Source organism: Mercurialis annua, linkage group LG2 (genome assembly GCF_937616625.2).
Source record: "Mercurialis annua linkage group LG2, ddMerAnnu1.2, whole genome shotgun sequence".
Lineage (NCBI taxonomy): Eukaryota > Viridiplantae > Streptophyta > Magnoliopsida > Malpighiales > Euphorbiaceae > Mercurialis > Mercurialis annua.
Window position 1 is genome coordinate 56591242 of NC_065571.1, and position 25250 is coordinate 56616491.

Below are 25250 nucleotides of genomic sequence, written 5' to 3' on the forward strand. Positions count from 1 at the left end.
ATACCTTCTCTTCCAAACAAAAACTAAATTCCACAAAATTAACTTATATATTGCTTACAAGTGGAAGGGATCAAAATTGTTTGGATTAGGGGTTGAGATAGGAAAGGAAGGGAAGGAAATGGTTGTAAAATTTCAACCCCTATTTAGCAAAATTTTTTTAAAGGTTTTGAGGGGTTGAAAAATATTTCCCAACCCCCCTCAACCCTCATATGCCAACCCCCCATATTGGGGTGTTGGATTATTTTTAACTGATTCTTTTTATAAACCCTTCATTTACTTTATTATTTTCCCAAATATGAAAGGGTTATGCACAACCCTTACCTCCCTTTACCATCCCTTACGGTACTTTACTTTACTTTAAAAATCCGTATTTTACTTTAATGCCATGAATAAAATTGGTCAAGTGGTGAATTTGGCTGGACTAAGATTAATCAATGAGTGAGTTGATGTACAGTGGACTAAGATTATACAATGAGTGAGTTGATGATTAGCATTGTGAAGGCAATGGCATGCAAAAGAGGTGGTCTTGTGGAACCAGTGAAAGATGGAGTGACTGGGTTTATTTTCGATTCGACGCCTCAATCATTCTCTTCAGCCACGGCGAAATTTGTTCATGATCCCGATATGGCAAGGAGAACGGCTGAAGAAGTAAAGCAGCATATCACGGAGTCCTTTTCAACCAAGATTTATGGCCAGCATTTAAATGTGTCAATATTGCTAACGATAAGTAGGATTAGATACTGTAATGTTGAACATAAGGTTGCTAATGAAATTTTAGTGTTTTCACCAGATCAAAAATAAACATATGATAAGTCCATCAATTTAATACATAACATAACATAACATAGGTCAAATATTCAGCAAACTCAGTGGCTGAAGCAGTGAACCTCATATATAACAAGATATATACACATGAATTAGAACACTAAACAGAAAATCAGAAGCTAAATACTCGCACAACTGGGGTTGTCACCTATTCATCCGGTCTTCTAACAGCACAGTAACCAACTGAAACCCTCCCTAAACGCTCAATGCAGTCTTTGACTTCAATCAATGTCAGGCGGCAGCCTATAGGTGCGGGTTATCCGAATCTGAGGCAAACACAGAAAGCTCGAAGTAATTAAATAAAATAAATACGTACAATAGGATTCTGGGAAGTTGTTCAGTCGACGTATTCAGTCAACATGAGTGTTAATCTCTGTAAAAGAAAATAAGACTTCAAAAATACCATTACTATGGTTCCATCTGATGGAAAGATGACGATGATGTATTGATTTTGGCCGTGGTCTTTCTATAGAGGAACATATTAGGAGTTCAGAATAAAAAGGAAGTGTGCAAGTGTGTTCTTTCTTTCTTCTTTAATTTTAGTCCAAATGCTTATTTTAACTCAAACAAGCCATTATACCAAAATATTAGTGGACAAACTACCTGAATTTTAATCCACCATTTCGAAAGGTGTAGACTGCTAACTTTGCTACTACTTCCTTTAGAAACTTCCTAGGTATGCCCGTTACTATGTATCTCCTACGCATTCATTGTTGGTCTCCCATGCATGTAACTTTTTCTCACTAGGTACGCACTTATTTCATATCTAGTCCATTGAAGTTGACAAATGATGAATATTTTACGGTTTAATATATCATTTGACCCCTAAACTATACCATTTTATTCTCTGCGACTTCTAAACTAATTTCATGTTCTTTTGGACCTCTTAACTCTTTTTTTTTTCTATATAACCCCTCATTCGGAATGTGCACACCACGCGCGATGACGTGGATAAAATTGCTGACATGGCTTTGCTGACATGGGGTTAAATAGAATAAAAAAAATAGTTAAGAGGTCCAATGGAACACTAAAATAGTTTAGAGGTCATAGGGAATAAAAAGGTAAGGTTTAGGGGTCAAAAAATATATTAAGCCTAAATATTTGTTTTAATTTAAAATAAAAAGTGACGTACTTTACATATTATTTGAAAAAATCATTTAAGGCTTTAAAAATCATGATATTTAGCGTGTTTTCGAATTTTAACACTAATTTTAAAAATTCAGAATTGATTTGAAAAGTTTGAAATTGCAAAAAATAAAAGTTGGTGTATTAAAATTTTTAAAATTGGAAATTCGTGAAACACACTAAAAATTATAATTATTTAAAAAATTTAGTCTTTTTTTTTTAAATAATCACAGTATAGTAAATTTATATATTTTGTAATATCGTTAAAAACAGACAAACTTCATTTATCATTATTGAAATGTAAACAAATATTTACATTTATAAGAAGTTATATTATGTAATTATTTGACTAAATTTCAATATTTTTTTATTTTTTTAGAAGATTAAATGGATGGTAATTAAATAATTGTATTTTCGAGAAGGTTAAATGGGTAAAAATTAAAAGTTTGAAGGTGCAATAGAAAAATAAAATAAGTTCAGGGGTCAAATAGAACAAAATAGTGTAGTTCAGGGGTTCAATAGAACAATTTATGCATTTTAATTATCTTTCACGCGCTTCAAAGCGTTTGAAAACACGCGCTTTTACCACGTTGGAGGAAAAAGGTCAGATCGGCAAAAAAGTTGCAGTTGACGGGTTAAATAGAACAAAAAATAAAGTTAAGAGGTTCAATAGAATATTAAATTAGTTTAAGAGTCTCAGAGAATAAAAGTGTATAGTTTAGAGGTCAAATGATATATTAAGCCAATATTTTACACACACAAACATACATTTTATACACAGACACACACACACAGGAACTAGAGAAGGATTGGGTGGCTAAATATGAAAAATAGTGTATAAATTTTCAATCAATGATCAAAGATAAAATGTCCTTCATTCGATCAAGAGGCTCAGAACAACACTAAGGAGTAAGGACTGGTCTGGGGCATCAAAAATTCAGGGCCCAAGATACACTCAACCCTACCAGAGCTGGTTTCTGAGGTAGTAAACTTAATGATAATGAATAACCTAAGAAGGAAGAACCCTGGTATTCTAAAATTTCTTCTCAATTTATTATTTATGAAAATGCAGAAATTAGAATCATACAAGTTATCTTATAGTTCACATTATGCTTGTGGTATAATTTAGGTAAGTGGAATCTTTTACTTCGACAGGATTAAGCTTGTAATAACCCACTAGCTGCCGAGCCTATGGTACCACTACGCAACCCAAAAGAAAAGTCCGCAACACTTTTATCATCGACTCAAATCAACCATCACATGACCACCTAAATAAATTGAAGCGTTTACCTATTATATCCGAGTGAAATCCACAATTACTTAGTGCATGAAAGTTAGTAGACAATTAGACATCTTTACTTAATAACATAAACAATTGAATCTGGAATGGTTAGGAGGGATGATAAAAACTGCATAAAAGTGAACAATGATGATGATATGTTACCTTTGCAAATGCATAAATTGCTCGCAAGATTCTAGCATAATCAGTTCCAAGCATCTGAATTACAACATCTGCCAGAAAAGTCCCCCATAACCTGCAAACGAAACCATACAAAAGACATGAGCATACAGGAAATCTTAATCTTTACTGACCTTCAGTTGCATCTGTCATATAAGTGACAAGTCTTGCCTATTTTGGAGGGTGTGTTGCATTAAATCATTTGATAGGTGACAAGTATCCTAAATGTTCTACGCTCAAGCAATAAAAGCAGTCTATCATTTATATAACTAGCTTCTCTATGTCACAAATCAAACAGCAGGATGTATACACCTGGAGTACGCATGGACATTTTCTTTTCGGATATAGCACAGAAACTCACAATGTAACCCAACAGTGGCCAATAGTTGAGTAAGAACGCAAGCAAAAATATACCATCAATACACAGTAAATGAGTTCGCAGAGTTCTGATAACAATTTGATTTCATAATGAGTTTATCCTCTAGATTTAAAATATTCCAGAAAGTCTAACTAGACCAGATAAAATTTAAACAAAATAGCAAACCTCAACACAACACAAGTAACATCCAGAAAGCAATCAATGGAAACAAACAGAGTTTAATCAGAAAAATGTTATCTTGTTGCAGAAGAGTACTACATACACTGGCCCAAGTAATGATAACATGCTCCTAAAACCCAGATATCTTGATGCAGCTCCAGCTAAACCCTGTAATTTTATGAGAATCAGAAATAATAGAGTAGAAGACCTTAAATAGTATATTGTCACTTGGTAATAACATATGGTCAAACTATCTTGATGTCCTTATACTACAATTAAAGTTGCTATAATTAATTCAGCAACTGTCTTAGGCTCCATTGAGTCATTGAGGAAAAAATTGCAGAAATTTGTTTTTGATAAGAACTTTTTTTTTTCCTTGAGAAATGACTCTTATTCTTTCTATTATTTGGTTGCAATACTGAGAACTAACTGAAAACTATATTTTAGCTTATAAAGTATGGTCAAAAATCATTTTATCTCAAGGAAAGAAAGCAAAACTATAGAAATCCACAGGCGAAATTACTCCATATGAGAGAAGAATGCAGAAGTAAGATGTATTTGATACCAGCTAAAGCCATTACTGGTTTGTGGCAGAATGGAAGATGAGGGATGATTAATCGTGTTTAGAGTAGACTAGACTAATTGCCATGTTTCTATGCGTTTTTTCATTCCCTTTTATGAATCTGGGAACAACACTTCCCATTTTAAAAGCAAAATGTATTTTCCCATTGATAAAACAAAAATTTCTCTATAACCAAGCAAAGATTTTTCATTGACCGAAAATAGTTTGATTTTCCTGGAAGTCCCCAAAACACTGAACTGGGAGAATAAAGTTTATGTAATCAACTGAGCCTCAATATTGCATCGAGAAAATAGTTTACTGAAAAATCCATATCATGTTACTGACAATCAAGCAATTAGAAAAAGTGATAGAAAAATTTTCAAAAAGAAAAAACATATGATATGATCACCTGCTTTGCTGCAAGCAAGGCTACTCTGGATTCCAAATTAATGACAGCTAGCTGTCCACCCTGAGTAGGAAGAAAGAAATAGTTTCAAGATGCTGATAACTTGCCGAACTCCGATACCATGTCAAATAACCAATTCGCTCAAAATCTCAAGTTATTGGGGGAGGATCCAGCAATTGTATCATTATCTTAAAAGTAATAGAACTGTTGGTTGAAAAAGAATCAAAGCTTCACAACATAGAAGAAAGTTTCCCACGGCAACATCTAAAGATTAATAAGCTATTTCAAATTTCTTTAAAAGTTCAATATCAAGGATACAATAAAGCATGTACCTTCTTAATAACCTCCTTTTTAATTTGATAGTTGGCAGCTTCTAGAAACACCTTACCAGATAATTTGCTGGCTAACTACGAGAAGATCGTACTAGGATAAGAAAACAACTAAGCAGACTCAAATGCGAATTATAGCGTAATAAAACTAGAAGTACACGTCTCACCGATTGATAAATTTTTGACAGTGTAAACACACCACCACCCTAGAAAGAGGAAGAAAAGGACATTAAAGTGGGGGGTATGAGATCATTTCTATGTATTAAAATTCAAAACATATTCAATTGTGCATGTTTCGAAAGATAAATACCTTTAAAATTATCGATTGGAGCTCTACTAGCCCCAATTTTACAGCAGCAATGGCTTGCCCATTCCACTGCCTAAGTCCAAGTTCTAAACTACCTTGATCATTAGGATATTCAGATAATTGGTCGAAGTCTGGAATAGTTCCCGATTCTTCACTACATGAAGGGAGTAGAATTTTAGATCATAACAGAACAATAAGACTCAGGATTTCTCCACATGCAATTTTTTTTTTGGAAATAACAACCATGACAATGAGTTATTATCACTTTCATCCAATAGTGAAAATAACAAATTAAGCTAAAAACAAAGTAAATCTAGAAGTTGGGGCTAGAAATAGAAATAGGTAAGTACCTTGAATAATCTTGAAGAAGATAAAGAAAAATTTCCGCTTCAAGATCTTCAGTTGGCAATTTTTTCGAGCAAGGAATGTTTAACTTTCTTCTAACCTCAAGCAAAACATTTCTATATGAAGGCTTCCAGCCTCTTAACACACAACAACATCAAAAAAAAAAAAAACAAATGAGACCATTATATATATACTAATTCAAATGCAACAATCAATATGTTTAATTACAGAATTAATTACATATAAAATCACCACATTTACACTAAATTATAATTCTATCACGAAATTTAAAAGTTGTCAAGTTTTATTCACCACTTTTTAAATTTTTGCAATTATGTCACCGTTCGAAAAATTCAGCTGAGTCAATGCCACAAGTAATATATCATGCTGCTAAGTTTATTATTCACCTCAAATCATAATTTAGGACTACATTTCTAATACGAAACAACAGATTATTCTCCAAAATATTAGTGCAAATTATGATCAATTATATATGGCATCCAACTAGCCGTGCCACATCGTTTTCGGGAAACCACGTCAGCTACAAATCGCCGGATTTTTGACCGAATTGATTAATTACCTTAAAGTGGACCTGGCATCAGCAGCAAGGTAAAGAAATCTGGACTCAAGAGCAGCAATAAACGCTTGTCGCTCTGCAACGTCATCTTCAATGGCGGAATAATCGATTTCCACGTCATTATTCACTACAGATTTAATCAAAGGGCTGAAGTAACTGAAAAAAATTTAAACAAACAAAAAAATTAGTACTAATGTTTCGAATTTTAATTCTATGTTAAAATAAATACTGACCTTGGACCGTATAAGATTCTGTAAAGCTCGTATAGCTCAGAGTCGGTGGCGAGTTCAAGAACGGAACGGAGGTCGGAATCGTACAATGGAGTGGCAATGGCGGCCTCACTGTAACGGACGAGCACTGACGTGTTCTTCTTCTTCTTGTTCAGGTAAAGTTCATCAGTGCGAAAATGTGAGTGAGAATTGGTAATTACTGTATTTATTGGTGTTAATGGGAAAAATTGTCTGTGCGTTGTTGGTGTTGGAATATTATAATAGCAAGGGAAAGAACAGTGAAGAAGAGCCATAGCATTAGCAGCAATCGACCGTGGAATTTATGTCAGTAAAAGTTTATTTTGGTCCCTGAACTTTTCACAAAAGACAATTTTAGGTCAATCTCATGGTTTTAATAAAACAAAACTCTAACCTTGCTTAATTGACTCAAGAAATTCATAAAAAAAAAATTATATATAAGATATTTTTATATCTCTATTTTTAAAAATTTAAAATTAATCTACCTCAAGTATTTTAAAAATTTAAAATAAATAAATCAAACCGACTATTTTAAATTAATCTGAATATTTACTTAAATCGGTTTGGTAAACATTTCTAGTGCAATTGGAAAAAAATTACAGCTAAATTTTCTCTTTCTGATTTATTATTAAATGCATAATCTCTCAAAATTTTCAAATCTTTTTATGTAAGGTCAATTTTAACTAAATTTTTTAAACATATTAATTTTAACAAATTTTTGATAATTATATTCAATAGCATTCAAGCATTTTTTAAGTAAATTTGTTTTGGCTATGACTATTTTTTGCAATTACATCCTAAATTTAATAAGTAATTCGAGATTATATTAGACTTAGTTTTAATTAAAAATATTCGAAAGGATTTGGCTTTTTTGAATGAATGAATCATTAAATGGCTATAATAGCTATAATTTGTATTTTTAAAAAATATGGTTATAATTAATTTATCCAAAATGATTTGATGTTTTAAAACATTAAGTCAATTTTGATAGTTTTAAAATTAAAAGAAATATGAAAGTTTGGGATTATTTTGACAATAAGACCAATTCATTATATAAAAATATATATATTCCCGCATTGAAAAACAGAAAATCACTACATATTTGTTTATTTACTATTATCATTCGCTTCATACTTTGCAAAGAGTATACTTCTGAATAATATATTTTATTAAAAAAATCCTAAAGTAAGGCACTTAATTTCAAATTTTTTAAGTGTTTTTCAATTTTAGCACTTTCACATTCAATAAAAATAACACTAAGCTTTAGTTATGTTTTTTTTTAAGAATAGCATTCAAAAATACGGCGAGTGAAATAATTCTTTTAATGGTTCATCAGCTCATATGAGTTTTTCTGATTAAAAATAATTGAACTACATTTTTTTTTATAAAAAAAAAACAAACTAGATTGGCATTTGGTTTGTCGGTCAAACCTGTTAGATTCTATTTTAAAACCAATTGGTATTAAGTGGAGGTGTCTAAATAATATTTAAACACTTGACTATTCACATGCATAACCAATGTGAGATTCCCACTTCAAACACTCCCCCTCATGCGTAGCGTGTTCGGGCCGAGCAACCAATCCCCCCTCATACATTTTACATGAACCGAGCTAAATTTAAATTGTGTGAATGGATAAGACTCTGATACCATGTTAGATTCCATCTTCAAACCAATTAGTGTAAAGTGGAGGTATCCAACCAATATTTATACACATATCCAACACAAAACCGATTGAACTAATCGTTTCAGTCCATATTTCTAAATACTAGTTGAAATTAAGATTCAATAAAATCAATCAATCAAATGTTATATTAGATATGAAAAATAACAATTATTTATATAAAAAACCAATATAATTAAATAAGTTGTTAAAAACATCATAAATTATGAGTTGATTAGCAAATTATTAATTATTTACTAACTCACTCGTCTCTTTACATAAAATAATTTAATTATGTATCATTTATTCTTTTCTTAAGTCTCATCATGAGGTTTTTTTAAAACAAACTGAAACTTAACATTACATTTTATTAAATTTAAAATTGGTGCTAAAATTGAAAGATATGTAGAAGTGTAAAATTTCTAAAATATTTAAAGTTGGGGCTAATTGAAAGATGTGTGAAAGTTCAGGATTGTTTTGATAATTAAGCCAATTTTATTTATTACATTTAATTAATAAAAAAAATAAAATCGATAAAACCATTTTTCACTCAAAGACAAACCACCGCTCTACTATTTATAGCCGCCGTCCACCGTCTGTCCAAGCGTCGGATTTCGTTGTCGTTGACAGCAGTTGCCCCGTTGCAAACACCACCACCGAGCAGTGTATAGCCACTGGCTAATATGGTACTGATTTCACTTAAATTAGGTGTTTGAGCTTGATTGTGTAAAATTTGATTATATGTGATATTTTTGTGATTTGGTTGTTTAATTAGTAGTCACATTGCTTTTTTATTAATTACTAGCTTACAACGTCAGTATTTGCTCTCAATGTGTTTGATTGAAGTCCTCAATGAAATGTAAAGCACATGAGATGAGAAATTGCTCCTGTATATTTGAAATTGTTTTTTTTTTTTTTAGCTAATACTATATTTCTATAAATTGATTATTTGAGCCTGATAAATATGCACACAAATTGGGATTTGCAACTGATTGTCCTGATAAATCTTCTGTCTGTCTCTTCTTTACTTTTGTTCCAGCCATAGCCGACACCGCCCATAAGGACGAAAACAACGACATTTAACCTGTTTGTATCAAGTAAACTATTGTCATGTTTGGGATTTCTTACGGAGAATTGTTCCTTTTGGTTGGAGCCACCGCTGCATTAATCGGTTAATTCTCTTTTTTTCCTCTTTCGTTTTTATATCTTTTTTATTTTTGTTTCCGCTAATAAAATTTCATTTTATGATGATTTAGTGCATTTGTACATGTAGGACCTAAGGATCTACCCATAATATCAAGAACAGCTGGTAGATTAGCTGGTCGAGCCATTGGTTATGTCCAGTTGGCTCGTTCCCAGTTTGATAATGTTATGCAGCAATCTCAAGCTAGCCAGGTTTCATTTGTTTTTGGAGTAGAAATGTGTAAATTGTCTAGCATTTTTTGTAATCACCTTATACGAGGTGATGATTTCTTTTAATATTTTATAAGCAGGTAATATTTTTGAATTGCAGCATTTAGTTTGCGCTTTTATTTCTTGAGATAAATGGTTTTTCTGTTGATTAGGTCCATAAGGAACTTAAAGACGCAATGGCTCAACTTGAAGCCATTCGTTATGAAATGCGAAGCATTTCTATGTTGAATGCTAATCCATTATCTAGGAGGCTTGTCGATAATATTGATCAGACACCTTCTTCGAATGGTATATTCAATTATGTTCCATATTTTCTAAGTTATGATGATTCTTTCTGAAGTATGAGGTGAGAGTTTCATTTTTGTTATCATCTTTTTTTGAGGATCTTAGTGGGCGATGTTCGTGAAAGTCTAGAGACGGAGAATACACCAAATTCTACTGTTTATAAGCCTCACATTGAACCAACAAATGGAGGGAGTATACCAACAACAACTAAGGTTTCCAAGGTTTCTATTGCGTAAACTTAATCTCATGTTATAGTTTTCAAGTAGTTCGTATTTTTACGAGGGAAAAGCTTACAAGACAAGCTTGTGGTTTAGTGCATTTTAAATATTAAATATGTAGTTTAGTTTTCTTGACAAATTATGCATATTGTTTCTGATGTTATCAAAATCAAGTATATTGCATAAAACCTTCAATTTGCTGATGTGACTTTTACCTAGTAGAAACAAAAGTGTGCCAAAACAAGTGTCTTGTCAGCAAAAAAATGAGTTTCTGCATCATCAAAAAATGTTCAATCAAGTGCCATATCAGAGAAAGCTAACAGTATTATATGGCAACGGTTTGGATTATTATAATGGCAAGAACTACATACTGCAGTTTGTTAAGCGAGAGATCACATGCTAGAAATGAAAAAGCGCCAAACCACCACGTGCATGTTTTACGAGCTTTTTTGTTTTTAATTGCTATTTGATGCTCTTTTAAACCCTTTTTATTTGAAATGTTTGTGTTGCTTCTGGCGTTTTGATTCAAAGACCTCGGAATCGTGTAACATGCACAGCCAAGCAACTGCATATGCAAGATTGGCTGAATTATCCACCCTAAAGATTGGCTCATTGCAAAGTGACATGGATGCGGGAAAGCTGACTGATGATGTTGATCTTCTGAATGTTCTGCCATTATCCGCTGAAAGTACTGGAATTTTACCGAACCGTCCAGGTAGTAATTCTTACTAAGATGCAGGAAGTAACTTACTAATGTTTTCATCTATCATCATCTCAAGTTTCCATCAATGTTCTTGTTCATGGCTACTATTGATTTGTTTAACGTGTATGCATAATGATGTTTAAGAAGCATATTGTTGTGTTGACAGATGATGTAAAAGGATCTGACATTTTGTTGGAAGCCATAGTTGAGGCTGAAGTGGCTCAGAAAGCCAAAGAGTTTTTTACGCAACCTGAAAATCAGATTAAATACGAATGAGATGGTAGTCTGTTCTTATAAAGGTAAGCATTTTTAAACAGCATTTTGAAAAATAAAATGGGTGAAACTTGAAAGGTTCGATAATAACCTGGGGTCACAACGAGTTCTAGCTAAATTTTGTGTCTTTGAAATAATCAAATTTAAGCAAAATTTTACGCGAAGATGTTATATGATATTTTTTCCCCTTATGCAGATTCCGTAAGTGCGCGCTACTCATGAGTCCTTAATTTTAGAAGACTTTTTAAAAGTTGTATGACTGTAAATACAATTGTTTCTTTAATTAGTGGTAATTATATCTGATTGGATGAAATAATTATTTTTATTACTTTTTTAACTAAAAATGTATATATGTTTCATAGAGACTTGTTTTTGTTATTAATATTTTTTGTTAAGAAATTGAAACAACTGTTGATTGACACAGTTACCTATTGCAAACACCCTAAAGGGTCTATAGTTATAATCCCTCCCTATATTGTTAGCATTAATTATGAAAATATTATGAAACGCATTTCAACATTAATAGAAATTTTATTTTAGCTTATATTTATAATTTTTTATGAAAGACTCGTAAAAATACTTTTTTTTTTAAATGTCTCATCATATTTATTTATTTATTACTTTTTATGAAATGATCATGCAAAAAGCTATGTCACTATTATTCAAATACTAGGAAATTGTTGTGAAAATGCCCGTCTTTTACCTCATGAAAATGTTATAAAAATTGTTATATCTTATAACTAATGAAATAAAATTGTTAAATCAGTTTATTTTAAAATTTAATGAGTTCTATAAGATTTCATAATATTATTTTCACAAATTTTATATTAATTTCATAAGAATTTCTCACAAATTTTTATATAAATCTCATAAGAATTCCTTAGAAATTTTATATAAATTTCATAAAATTTCAAATCATTTAAATTGAGTTTCATATGAATTTTTTTTTAAATATAGATTGATTTTAAATAATTTTCATTCTTATTTCCTATGAATTTTATGACATTTTCCTAATGATTTCGTATTAGTCTGAAGCTGCATATAAAATTGATAAATAAAAAAAAAACTTTGATCACAATTAAATTACTATTTTAATCATATTTAAATTTAATGTAAAAATATCAATTTGACCCATTTTTATTGATTAAAACTTTGATCACATTTTGGTTAAATGAAAAAAAAATACCAAATTGACCCGCTTTAACTGGTTAAAATATCAATTTGACCCCTTACCAAGTTGGAGTAAAAACATAAATGTAAGGAGAGATATCATAAAAATAAAAAAATCTGAAGAATTTTTTTTAGCTTTTTTTTTTTTATAAAGGTGCTTTTTGCTGATATATTTTTTAGATATACATGTAAAAACCTCAATACATTATACATGGAAGCTCGAAAAATCTAAGTAATCGTACTAATCCTGCTTGAGGAATTTGAAGGTTTAACCAGTTTTTACTTTTTTTTGTTCTTTATGGTTTTATCTATTCGAAACAGTTAAACCAAAAATTCAAATATCAGGATAGAATTCAACCTGATTAGTCTTTAATTCTCGGTTAAACCATGCTTTATGTTATCAACTCGGCAAGAATAACGACTTAAAAATTATTTTCATAAAGAGAAGGAATTTAAAATTTATAAAATTAAAAGTTTAGGACACAAAAAATGCAATTGAATAGAACGATTTGTTCCACTTTGGTAACATTTGACTCATTTTCGAGACCCAAAAAACATTAGGGGGCCAGGTGAACCACAAAGTAAACATTAAGGTTATTTTTGTACCTTAACCCAAGGAAAAAAAATTAGAAGGATCTTATAAATAAAAAACCGAACAGCACAGGAAGCTCTCCGTCAACCATTTTTCCGATTGCAAATGGAGAAAGAACCAGAAAAAGACGAACCAAACACTTCATCTTCTTCAATGTTCAATTTATTTGGCGTCTCAACAGCCGATACTATCCAGCAAACTTCAGCACCTAATTGGCTCTGCAACACCAGCTTCACCACCAACCTCTCCGTCATAAAGGACGCCGTTTCAGCTCTCCGAAAAGATCACCAAACCCTAACCGAATCAGACCAAGAAGAAGAAGAGGAAGAACCGCATAATTCCAATGTTAAACCCTCCACTTCCTATCAGCTAATAGAAGAAGAAGAAGAAGAAACGAAAGCTTCTGATTCTGATAGTGGCAGTGGGAGTAAAAAGAGTAGCAAGACAAGGGTAAAACGGAGAAGAAACAAGAAGAAAAGTTCTAATGATGATGTTAGGGTTACACATTCGAAACATACTAAGGATTACTACTTTGATTCTCATGGAGACGCTGATAATTTAGTCTACGGCTCTCTTTACAGGTAGAATTGTAATTAATTTTAATTTCCTTATTTTCTTAATTATTAAAGCTATGTTAAAAATATGATTAATTCAATGCATTATATGTAGAATGAATGTCCCTCGCTATAGACCTTTTAACCCTGCAAAACTGTTATCTGCCCATGGAATATACCTTTCGAATAAGAAGAAGAGTTCGATTTTTGATAGAGATGGTGATATTGATGGACTCGACGTTAAACTTAAATCGAATGGTCGTTATTGGTCTGCGAAGAATGGAGCCTTAGAATTTCATAAAAACTTTAAACGTCTTCGGTTTCATGCTCCTAGACATCCTGTAGTTGTTGATTCTGATGATTTTATTCCGTTTTCGGATACTGAAGTGGTATCCAAAGAAGCTGCTTCTTCATTTGTTGAAGAGTCGTGGGAGGATGAATTGATGCGTAAGACACGGGAGTTTAATGTGTTAACGAGAGAGCGTCCTTATGATGAGAAGTTATGGTTAGATTTTGCGGAGTTTCAAGATAAGGTTGCTAGTATGCAACCGCAAAAAGGGGTTCGGTTGCAGTTGCTTGAGAAGAAGGTTAGCATATTGGAAAAAGCTGTTGAGCTTAATCTTGATAATGAGGAACTGTTACTTGCTCTTTTGAAGGCTTATCAGAACAGGGATAGCACTGATGTATTAATTGGAAGATGGGAAAAAGTACTTTTGACCCATTACGGTAGTGCCAAGCTGTGGAGAGAGTATTTGCGTATTTTTCAAGGGGAATTTTCTAGATTCAAGGTTTCGGAAATGAGAAAAATGTATGCACATGCAATTCAAGCTCTTTCTTCTGCGTGCAATAAGCAGCTTAGGCAGGTTCTATTTCAATTTTTTTTCTTATTGTGTTGGCAATCATGACTATCTTTATGAGATTTTAAGGCAGTATTTTTACAATGTGCCGCCACATTGCATATTGTTGAAAACTTGAAATGTCATACTTTATTTGTCTTGACCATTACGAATGTGCATACATTTTTGCTCATGAACATCTTTAAAAATCACATAGAGATATCATTATGTATTCTCTATTACTATTTGCTACACCACTGAAACTGCTAAAAAAGTGTTTTACAAGTCGAAACAACCATAGGACATTTGGATCATAACCTTTTCTTTTCATAAAAGTATTTTTAATTTTTCTGCATGTTGTAATGATGGAAATAGCCTATATAGTTTGTGTTTATTAGTTACCAACTATCTCCTATCATATCTGGATAACTACTGCAATTCTTTCATGTTTTTCACAGCACTTTTTAATGAAACTATGAAGGTTCTTTAAAACAAACAAACAAACTCTGAAGGTTATCATAGAAAAAGTTGCGGTTCCTAATGCACTCTAGACGTCAGAATATGTTTTATATATAATGTTTTCAAAAAAATGTTTTCTCGAGAATATGTTTTCTAAAAAATGTTTTTCCTGCAAACAAAAGAGACTAAATCCATATTTGAAACTAAACTATCAAGGTGAAGTGCAATTTGTTGGATAATTTGCTGAAAATAAGATGATTTATGAAAAATCAATGCATTATTGCCTTTTCTGTTGTGTTGTTTTTCTTTTTCAAGTAGAAGCTTATTGTAGTTTCTTCATTTTTTTGACAGTTTTAAATTTGAATACATAATATCGGTAATATGCTTAGTGCTGCTATTTTTTCTCGTATTTATTTGTTTATTTTTAACTCAGGTTCATCAAAATACAAAACCCTCTTCTAAGGATCTGGATACAGTAGAGCTAGAACTAGGACTGGTCAATGTCTTTCTTAGTCTCTGTCGGTTTGAGTGGCAGGCAGGACACCAGGAGTTGGCCACTGCTCTATTTCAAGCTGAAATTGAATTTAGTTTGTTTTGTCCTTCTTTACTCCTAAATGAGCACAGTAAATTGAGATTATTTGAGCACTTTTGGAATGGAAATGGTCCAAGAATTGGAGAAGAGGGGGCCACTGGTTGGTCCTTGTGGTTAGAGAAAGAGGAGGAAAATAGACAAAGGATTATGAAAGAGGAGACTTCACTTGATGATGAGAGAGGTGGTTGGACTGGCTGGTCAGAACCAAAATCCACACACATGGAAACTGATGAAACTCCAATAACTTTAAGCAGCAACAATAATGTCGCTGAGGGATTACTAGAGGAATCTGAGGATGAAGAGATCATGCAAGAAGATGATACAGAATTATTGCTAAAAGAGCTTGGTATTGATGTAGATGCTGGCCCTAGTAGTGAGGTGAAAGACACTTCAACCTGGATTAGATGGTCTGAAGAAGAGTCGCTGAGAGATTGTAGCCAATGGATGCCTGTACATGGAACAACAGACGGTCTGTCTCTGTCTATATTTGTCTATAGCAAAGCCTTACTTTGTTACTTAAACTTATGAATGTGCAATTGTATATTTGTCTATAGCAAAGCCTTACTTTATTTCTTGAACTTATGAATGTGTAACTGTAGTTTCTTCTTCATGGTTACTCATGTATCTCTACAATATTTGATTCAACAGACATGAACTCATTGAGTATTGAGACACCAGACAGAGAAGCTGATGAACAAATTCTAAGAGTCATATTATTTGAAGATGTCAGTGAATTTCTGTTTTCATTAAGCTCAGAAGAAGCCCGCTTATCTCTTTTATCGCAGTTTATCGAATTTTTTGGTGGTGATATGTCACAGTGGTAACACTTCTTTCTCTCTCTTTCCCATAATTAGCTAGTCAGATCATTCCTATACAAAGACACCATCTTATTTCATTTTTTGTTTAAATCTAAACATTCTCAACTATAAGAGATTACTGATTATGTGATGTGTGAATTGTATGTTACTAATATGTTATCAGGTCCCTTGTGTGTTCTCCATTTGAAATTCACTGACATGGGTCATTGACTTGCTTAATGTAATGGATATAGTTAATGGGAATACATAGCAACCACAAAGAAAAATGAATTAGAACTTAGGTAGAGTTCAAGAACTAGTTAATCTCTATTTTTTTTACTGTTCTCTTGGTTCCTGGATGCCGCTACAATTGGCTAGAAATGCGTTTGTACGTCTCAGATCTATTTTTGGTTTGGAATTTAGCAGGGTTATTTAGAATCATTTGTTAGTATATCAATTTTAATATGACTTTTTTATGGGCAGTTATTTGCTTTTTCTCTTAGATGTAATTCGACTAAATAGAATAAGGTAGAAATGTTTGGCGTGGTGGACATCAGTGCCGAGAGTCTACAGTAGGCTACTATGCTCAGAAGTCGCGATGCTGACTTTAGTTTCTAGGATGTCTGGTGCCATGTTATATCTATATGACCAACTATGCATGTAGAACCCGCCTTACTAGATTGTAACTATCATATTTTCTGTCCATAAATACAACTGTTCACACAAGTCATTTAGGATTTTCACTCCTTTTCTAGGGTTGTGTCTGACCACTTTGAGATTTATACTACCTCGCCTCTGCTCGTTGATGGCTTCTTTCCGACCTGTTGGTCCTTGCTTATTTAGCTGCCTCCATTTATCAAATACAAGCCGGTTATTGGACTTTGACTTGCCTTTTGGGTTATGTCATATGTATAATGGGAAACGAGAGATTTCATTGGTAAAGTGTTATCATACTAGTGCCGACATTAATAGCCGTAGTATAATGTATAGTTGGTATGTTTTACTTGCATATATTATTGATTGATTTATTTTCCAGTTCAGTTATTGATTGATATTGAATCTAGATTATTTCACAATAGGAAATAGAGTAATATGATGTGCTTTGTCTGCTTGTTGTGGTCGACAAACTCTTATGCATTGTTTCAGCTCATAATCTTCTTACCAACTTATCTAGTGAATTTTTTCTATCAGGATTTGCACAAACAGTTTAAGTTGGACTGACAAAATCCTTAGCTTAGACGTGCTGCCAGATTCCATGTTAAAGCATTTGACTTTAATCTGTAATGATCCGGTATTCCTTTTGGGTAACACTGTTGACACTTCTAAGCGAAGCGATATAATGAAATTTCTTCGGAATGCTATCTTGCTATGTCTAACTGCTTTTCCACGTAATCACAAATTGGAACAAGCTGCTCTTGTTGCTGAAGAGTTGTCTGCTACAAGGACGGACTCCTCTACCCCTTGCAGATCTCTTGCTAAGTCCCTGCTAAAAAGTGATAGACAGGTATGTTTTCCACTGTTTGGTTCTCTTGTAATAAAACAGAATCTGAAAAGCCAGATACATTAAAGAAGAAAAAAATAGTAAAACATGTCATTTTCTTGAATTAGTTACGAATATATTGTTATGACCCGTTGATATGGATCGAGTCACAGGGCGATGACCTTCGTTTGAAGGTTGTCCTGTACTTGACTTGTTACGTTTTCGAGCTATGGTGATTGTTGGAGCTCAAACGGAGAGCTGCCTATCCGGGAACTCGTTAGAGAGAGTTGCCTATCTGAGTTGTTTATAATTTTCTGGTTGTCTTTATTAATAAGCTGAAACAGCTATTTATAATACAACTAGTCTTGAGTAGCAAGACTCCTAATAGAACTAGGAAATAAAAGAAGATTCCTAATTAGAATATAACTAGGAAACATAATAATACTAAATAAGAAACATAATACTACTAAATAGCTATTAAATAATAATCTGACAACTAAGGTAATTGCTGATTCTTCTTCTCCTGGAATCAACTAAATATAGAATAAGGCCATAACATCACTCCCCTCCTCCAAATCGAGCTTGCCCTCAAGCTCAAATGGTTGGCATTTTAGGATCTCTAGCATGGTCGTCGTCATTACCAGTGTTTGCATCTTCCTCTGAAATAGCAACCTCAATCCAAAACAACCTTTTACATTGATGGCGTGGTGAAAATATTTCATCACAATTGTAACAAAGACCTTTGGCTCTCCTTTCTGCCATCTCTGCACTACTTAGTTTTTTGATAAAATGAGGAAGAGTTGAAACGCTCCCACTTGCAATTGTTTTTGTAGCAGCTGCCTGTGCCCATGATTTTTGATTTTCAGAATCTTTTTCTAGTTGTAAACGTCTCTCAAAAGCTCGAGCAAGACTCATAGCTTCCTCTAAATTCTCCGGTTTAGCCAATTCAACATCGATTTGCAATCTGTCTGATAACCCAGCCATCATGATTGCTACTTGATGTTCTGGGATTATGGATTTCGTTCGAGCTAACAATCCTTGAAATTTTTCAAGATACTCTTCCACCGTGCCTTTTTGTCGAAGGGAGATTAAATCTCCGACTGGATTACTTCGAACTGGCGGACCAAACCGCATATTGCAAAATTTCTTGAATTCATCCCATGTTAAGTACGGGTTTGCCTTCTCCAAATGCACAAACCATAACTGCGCAGTCCCTGTTAGATGAAACGAAGCTAACCTGATCCATTCTTCTTGTGGAGTATTCTGGTGAACAAAAAACTGCTCGCAACGGGTAAGCCATCCAAGAGGGTCTTCCTTGCCGTTGTAGGTGGGAAATTCCAGCTTTGTATACCGCGGAACAGCCCCACTTTTTCCTTCTTTACTAGATGAATTTAAAGTTTGCTTGGAACCATGAACCTGACTGCTACTATCCTCCACATCCTTCTCTTTTCTGATTGTTTCTTCCTTTTGCTGAGACATGGCATCAACACGTGCAGATAGGGCTGCGTGATCTGCTGACAGTTTGCTCATCATCTCCAAAAGTTGTTCCATCTGAGCATGTGTATCCCCCATGACTGTTGGCTCTGATACCAAATTGTTATGACCCGTTGATATGGATCGAGTCACAGGGCGATGACCTTCGTTTGAAGGTTGTCCTGTACTTGACTTGTTACGTTTTCGAGCTATGGTGATTGTTGGAGCTCAAACGGAGAGCTGCCTATCCGGGAACTCGTTAGAGAGAGTTGCCTATCTGAGTTGTTTATAATTTTCTGGTTGTCTTTATTAATAAGCTGAAACAGCTATTTATAATACAACTAGTCTTGAGTAGCAAGACTCCTAATAGAACTAGGAAATAAAAGAAGATTCCTAATTAGAATATAACTAGGAAACATAATAATACTAAATAAGAAACATAATACTACTAAATAGCTATTAAATAATAATCTGACAACTAAGGTAATTGCTGATTCTTCTTCTCCTGGAATCAACTAAATATAGAATAAGGCCATAACATATATGGGCTCGTCTTAGATTATCAAAATGCTTTTGTTTTATAAGCTAATATGTGCTTAAATTAAAATCTTCCCAGCCTTTTTTGGTCCATATGGCTTATACGATAGTATCAAACTGATGACTGAGATTACTCTAAATCATGCAACTAAAGGCATGCCATAGTTCTGTTTATTTTTCTTAAACTGAAACTACTTTTTCTTTTTGAAGGAAAACTGAAACTACTTAAATCTTTCCTTTATGTATTTTGTGTTCCTTCCAAACAAATCACCAGGGACCGAGTAGTATCACCCTTTTTGTAACTTGTTCTTGCCATTGGATTAGCAAAAAATAGAGAAGAATGGATTTTCCGAGGCAGAATTTTTGCTACTCTCATAGGCACATCCCTCACTCATCATGACATTCTTAACTATTATGAAAACAGTATGCAGAATGATTAGCTTCAGTTCATCTTCATCCACTAGACAGATTTTGGCTGGCTAATTATTCTGTAAACACTGTAACTTGTTCCAATGAGAATATATCATTTTTTAGTTCTTTGCCAGGAAGTGTTCTTGGATATTTGTATTTTAGGAATTGAAATAGAAAGAGCCCTTTGGTTTGAATGAAATATGTCCTTGTCACAGGATGTGTTGCTGTGTGGAGTTTATGCACAACGAGAAGCTGCTTCTGGTAATATTGCTCATGCAAGAAGAATTTTTGACATGGCATTATCATTGATTGAAGCGCTTCCACCGGTAAATCTTTTTAATTATTTTTTGAAAAATATTTATTAATTAAGCCCGTACTTTGTTGGTATTTTTTGCTGACAGTGGTGGATAGTGACGGAGTCAGGACTTCAACATACAGGGCCAAATTATAATATGTAATATATGAAGTAGATAATTTTAAAAATTAGAGCGGGTTTCATTGTAAAATATTTAGAAATTTAATGCTAATTTTAACAATTTTGAAATTTTTGAGGGGGCCATAACACTCCCATGCCTCCCCCCTCCTTCCATCACTGGTGGTGAATTTTGAACTTTTTTATATGTTTCTTATTTTGATTCTTTTGATTTTTACTTATCTTTTATACAAGATTTTTGTTGTTTAATGCCTCCACACAAGCGGTATCTGAGGTGAAGTCCCATATTTTTTCTTGGAAAGAAGGGTTTCTTATTGTTAGATATTTTCTTTTAGTGGTGGGCTTCTTAAGAAAGTAATTATGTTTTGGTTGGTTTTTTTTTATGAACTCTTATTTTGTAATTTTCTATATAATGCTGTAATTTTCGAGTTTTACTTGGATTTCATTTATGTATTATATTGGGTGTGAGAACTAAGATTCTACTTCAGTGTCATTCTTATTTTCTTAGATTCTACAATGGACCCAGCACCATGTGCTCCTTGAAAAATGAGGAACTGCTTTTTTATGAAAATGTTTCACTCAGCTTAAGATCATTCATCTATGCTTTGTGGTATATCAAGTTGCTACATAATTAGAAAGTAGTTTCTAACTTGTATCCCGAAATTTGTTATTTTGTTCTTTCATGCGTTTACTATTGGATCATTGGGTTTAACTGTTATGGTGCTAAGTTCTGCTTTGATTTTAAATCATAAGATGTAATGGTAGGGTGCTTAAAATCTTAATATCTCAATGCACATAAGTTTATTATTCGCGCATGTGCAGAAATTGGCAGTAGCACTATGCATTTCGAGTGAATGAACTTGAGCAAACCAACTTCAATACATACCTTATGATCCCAATTCATATTGAATTTCATATGCCTAATTATCTTGCTTTGTTGACTGCTATAAGTTATTCATGTTATTATTAATCTTGTCATTGTTGTGGATGACTGATACTTGGATTACATCATAAAGTACAAGTCAGAAATAATCAACTTATAGTCTTCCTTTGACTGTTTGTGTTGATTGAATAATTTATAGCATATTAATTCTTCTTACATTTTAATTTACAGCATTTACAGTCAAATGCTCCTCTTTTATATTTCTGGTATGCTGAAGTAGAACTTGCCAGTGTATGTGGTGATACCCAAGAATCATTTTCTCGTGCACTGCATATTTTGTCGTGCTTAGGAAGTGGAGCAAAGTATAGCCCGTTTGAAACTAAACCATCAAGCTTGCAAATGTTAAGGGCACATCAAGGTTTTAAAGAAAGAATGAAAACAGTACAATCAACATGGTTGCACGGTGTTGTAAATGATCAATCTACTGCACTGGTCTGTTCAGCAGCATTGTTTGAAGAGTTAACAACCGGGTTCGACGCAGGTGTTAAAGTGCTGGATGAAGCTTTTAAAATGGTACTTCCAGGTTAGTGACCATAACCATGATTTCTCTTTGCATCCTTTTTGTTCTCTTCTAGCGCAAGAAAGTTGTTCCATGACAAGATAGTCATTTGAGTTCAATATCTGTAATTAATGTAGCTGTTGATCTCTCGGAGCCATCATATGTATATTTGAATCATATTTCGATGGGTGTCAATTCATAGAAGGACCTGACAATGATGCAGGGAAGCTTGGTGTGAATTATCCTATAGGCAGATTCATGGAAGCTAATTGTTTTGTTAGGATAAAATCTATGAATAGTCATAAGATTCATATCTAAAAAGTAAGAAAGTTACCAAAAAAACAGAAAATTCTTCTAAAAATCACACCCTGAAAGGTTACAAAGTAAGTAGGGTTAGTGAATAGACTCAACAGTCAACACAATACGAAGCAGCACAATTCTGAAGCTTTATTAATTCTCTAAAGTCTGAAAAAGTTACAACCTTAAGTATTTCTATGGTAAAAAGAAGCACTAATAATCTAATACTGCTGTGACTAAATTCACTTATCCTAGACTAGGAAATTTTGTTTTTGAACTGTAAGAAAATTAAACTAATGCCAATTTGGAAAATTTTAAGCCAGTAAAGACTCAATAGGATTTTAATAAAATAAAAGACTAGTAAAATACCGATCAAGCAAAGCTGGTAATTTAGAAATAACCTTTAGGTGGTGAAATAATAAATATTAGACGGAAATTCTGGAATTCTGAATTTTGCTGCTTCTTTTTTCCGATTTCTTTCTTGTCTGGATCATACAAGCACAAGCAAACATGTAAACCAAGGACAGAAGTATAGTGAGTCTTTTCTTAACATAGAAATAAGGGTGTATTTGTTTAAATTGTCAAAAGGATTAACAAATCAAGCGAATTTGATGACTATGACCAAGATGTTTTAATTAAATATCATGTGTATACAATATTGGAAACTAATCGCAATCGAAACAGCACCATGAGCGTGGGTATGTTTTTTTTAATGTGATTACTTATTAGTGTCTTCCACATTGTGTTTTGACTCATCTGGTGTGATGAAATACATTAATTATGGTACTGTCAGGTTTATTTATGTTTTAGACCCGTGTCCCCGGAATGAAGTTGAAACAAGCTGAAAACAAGCAACCAACATGAAGTTTGCAGTTTTAGTTGATTTAAATAAATATTTGTAAAATAACTCAGTTTACATATGTGATTATCAGAACTTATATTTCCATCTCTAAAAGGATTAAAACTTTCAAATTTTAAATCAACAGTAATAAGCATAAATAAAATAAAAAAATAAAAATAAAATGATAGTCTCCATCTCATTAGTCTTAACTACAATTTTTTACTGGCTGTATCATCATGCTCATCTCTTTTTCCTATTTCTGTTTTTTTTTTCTTTTTTCTTTAAGTTCATAAGCATTCATCTGAGATATTTTGATATGGATGGGGAAATGAGACAGGCCTTTTCTACTCTCTTTTTCACGTTGGTTGCTCTTTTCTTGGGAGTAATACATTGTTTATAACCTGCAGAAAGAAGACGGCACAGTTATCAGCTTGAAATTTTGTTCAACTATTATACGAGGATGCTTCTTAAACATCATAAGCAATCAAGCTTATCAAAATTATGGGAATCCATCTCGCAGGGGCTACAAATATATCCTTGTAGCCCTGAACTATTCAAGGCGTTAGTTGAGATCGGGAATCTTTATAAAACACCAAACAATTTACGCTTGATGTTTGATGAGTACGGTCACAGGTGACATAGTTCATTTATTTTTCTTTTAATTCTTAGTGTCATTCTACTGTCTAGTCTATGTATTTCCTTTTTAAAGTTGGTATAAGCTGGATAAACTAATTCAATTTGATGCTTTTCATATTGTTAGGAAACCTTCCGTTGTTGTTTGGATTTTTGCATTGTCGTTTGAGATGAGCAAAGGAGGCTCCCAACATAGAATTCATGCATTGTTTGAAAGAGCACTGGCAAATGACAGCTTGTGCAAATCCGTCATTCTCTGGCGTATGTATGTTGCTTATGAAATTGACGTAGCACACAATCCTTCTGCTGCTAGGCGTGTGTTCTTCCGAGCTATTCATGCCTGTCCCTGGTAAGAGCCTGATCAAGTTTTGAATGTGATACTTCTTACTCACACAATTTATGCTGATTAATCAGAGAAATTGGCTCATATTGTCATTTTCAGATTTAATTTAAGATTTAATTTAAAATTGTGGTATTCAAACTTCAATTGGTAATATAACCCACTGAAATAGATACCAATTTCTTTTTTCCACAAGACATGGTCTTCAATAGGTTGTGCAATGTCTTCTCAGTAATCACTGATCTGAGATCAGTAATTGAATAAATAATATCTGGTATGAAAATGACTCTCCGTAATACTTGATGAGTGCGGGCTATGCTGTTCAAAGCAGAAATGCTGAAATGAGAAACAATGAAATGGGAAACAATAAAATAAGTTTTTTTTAAGAACGTGTTGAAAATATTAAGTGTTCTCGGAAATGGAAACGGAATAAGAAAATATAGCACTCCATAAGTTTCTGTATAATGTAGGTGCTGGTGATCTTTTTTGTTATTGGCTCGATTGTTTCTTCTTGGATCCATCTTTTTCAGGTCTAAAAAACTATGGCTGGATGGTTTCTTAAAATTGAACTCCATCCTATCTGCAAAAGAGTTATCTGATCTCCAAGAAGTGATGCGAGATAAGGAACTGAACCTAAAGACTGACATATACGAAATTCTGTTGCAAGACGAGCTGGTATCATCATAAACTTATAATTGTGGTTGCATTTCAAAGTTGTATTTGATAATTCTTTGGCGGGCATTAAACAGAATTTTGGATGTTGATACTGTTCTAGTTATTTGGATGATAGAAATGAGAGACCTCGCTTGTCGGACTGGCATCAACTGACCACCCCCAACAGGTCGAAGATGGTACCTTGCGCTAGTCACAAGCTGTTCCGAGTCATACAGCTGTTCCTTACAAGACAAGGTTGGCTATGCAAAGTGTTTTATTTTTTAAAAATTTCAGAAAATTATTAGATAAAGGGTACATGTAAAATGTATATAGTGAAATGCAACGGACGTATAAATTTTTTGACTGTTCATGTTTTTCCGACTGTTCAACTTTATTCTTCTCCAATACTGTTTTCCGACTGTTCGAAGCTTATGTG

General features: G+C 33.1%; 3 protein-coding genes across 4 annotated transcripts; 2 read left to right on the forward strand and 1 right to left on the reverse strand.

Moving 5' to 3' along the window:
- Positions 1 to 760: 760 nt before the first annotated feature.
- On the reverse strand, positions 761 to 6996 carry LOC126668774 (uncharacterized). The gene is made up of 10 exons (XM_050361951.1): positions 6707 to 6996; positions 6477 to 6629; positions 5902 to 6033; positions 5555 to 5705; positions 5412 to 5450; positions 5248 to 5322; positions 4919 to 4978; positions 4051 to 4115; positions 3395 to 3485; positions 761 to 1091 (listed from the first exon to the last, which is right to left on the reverse strand). The coding sequence occupies exons 1-10, from the start codon at positions 6994 to 6996 to the stop codon at positions 1047 to 1049; spliced, it is 1101 nt and encodes a 366-aa protein (XP_050217908.1). The 3' UTR covers positions 761 to 1046.
- A 1913-nt stretch (positions 6997 to 8909) lies between these two features.
- On the forward strand, positions 8910 to 11634 carry LOC126668993 (uncharacterized). Its single transcript, XM_050362267.2, has 8 exons — positions 8910 to 9067; positions 9421 to 9552; positions 9655 to 9776; positions 9947 to 10082; positions 10185 to 10300; positions 10829 to 11012; positions 11167 to 11299; positions 11470 to 11634. The coding sequence occupies exons 2-7, from the start codon at positions 9492 to 9494 to the stop codon at positions 11274 to 11276; spliced, it is 729 nt and encodes a 242-aa protein (XP_050218224.1). The 5' UTR covers positions 8910 to 9067; positions 9421 to 9491; the 3' UTR covers positions 11277 to 11299; positions 11470 to 11634.
- Positions 11635 to 13101: 1467 nt separating this feature from the next.
- On the forward strand, positions 13102 to 25219 carry LOC126668990 (uncharacterized). 2 transcript variants are annotated; one of them, XM_056104519.1, is made up of 11 exons: positions 13102 to 13616; positions 13705 to 14452; positions 15318 to 15945; positions 16125 to 16296; positions 17465 to 17777; positions 20390 to 20500; positions 21722 to 22073; positions 23595 to 23820; positions 23948 to 24169; positions 24691 to 24835; positions 24936 to 25219. In XM_056104519.1, the coding sequence occupies exons 1-11, from the start codon at positions 13141 to 13143 to the stop codon at positions 24945 to 24947; spliced, it is 3405 nt and encodes a 1134-aa protein (XP_055960494.1). In that variant the 5' UTR covers positions 13102 to 13140; the 3' UTR covers positions 24948 to 25219. The 2 variants fall into 2 exon arrangements, with proteins under 2 accessions (XP_055960494.1, XP_050218221.1); XM_050362264.2 differs by having other exon boundaries at positions 24951 to 25219.
- Positions 25220 to 25250: the final 31 nt, after the last annotated feature.

Excerpts from the sequence above, each read along its gene's own strand:
- LOC126668990 (XM_056104519.1), top strand. The coding sequence starts at position 13,141 with ATGGAGAAAGAACCAGAAAAAGACGAACCAAACACTTCATCTTCTTCA. Across the intron at positions 17,778-20,389 it reads TGCTAAAAAGTGATAGACAG|GATGTGTTGCTGTGTGGAGT; the intron begins GTATGTTTTCCA and ends TCCTTGTCACAG. Across the intron at positions 22,074-23,594 it reads TTTTAAAATGGTACTTCCAG|AAAGAAGACGGCACAGTTAT; the intron begins GTTAGTGACCAT and ends TATAACCTGCAG.
- LOC126668774 (XM_050361951.1), bottom strand. The coding sequence starts at position 6,996 with ATGGCTCTTCTTCACTGTTCTTTCCCTTGCTATTATAATATTCCAACA. Across the intron at positions 6,630-6,706 it reads AGAATCTTATACGGTCCAAG|TTACTTCAGCCCTTTGATTA; the intron begins GTCAGTATTTAT and ends AATTTTTTTCAG. Across the intron at positions 1,092-3,394 it reads CAATTTATGCATTTGCAAAG|ATTCGGATAACCCGCACCTA; the intron begins GTAACATATCAT and ends TGTTTGCCTCAG.
- LOC126668993 (XM_050362267.2), top strand. The coding sequence starts at position 9,492 with ATGTTTGGGATTTCTTACGGAGAATTGTTCCTTTTGGTTGGAGCCACC. Across the intron at positions 10,301-10,828 it reads CAACAACTAAGGTTTCCAAG|ACCTCGGAATCGTGTAACAT; the intron begins GTTTCTATTGCG and ends TTTGATTCAAAG. Across the intron at positions 11,013-11,166 it reads AATTTTACCGAACCGTCCAG|ATGATGTAAAAGGATCTGAC; the intron begins GTAGTAATTCTT and ends TTGTGTTGACAG.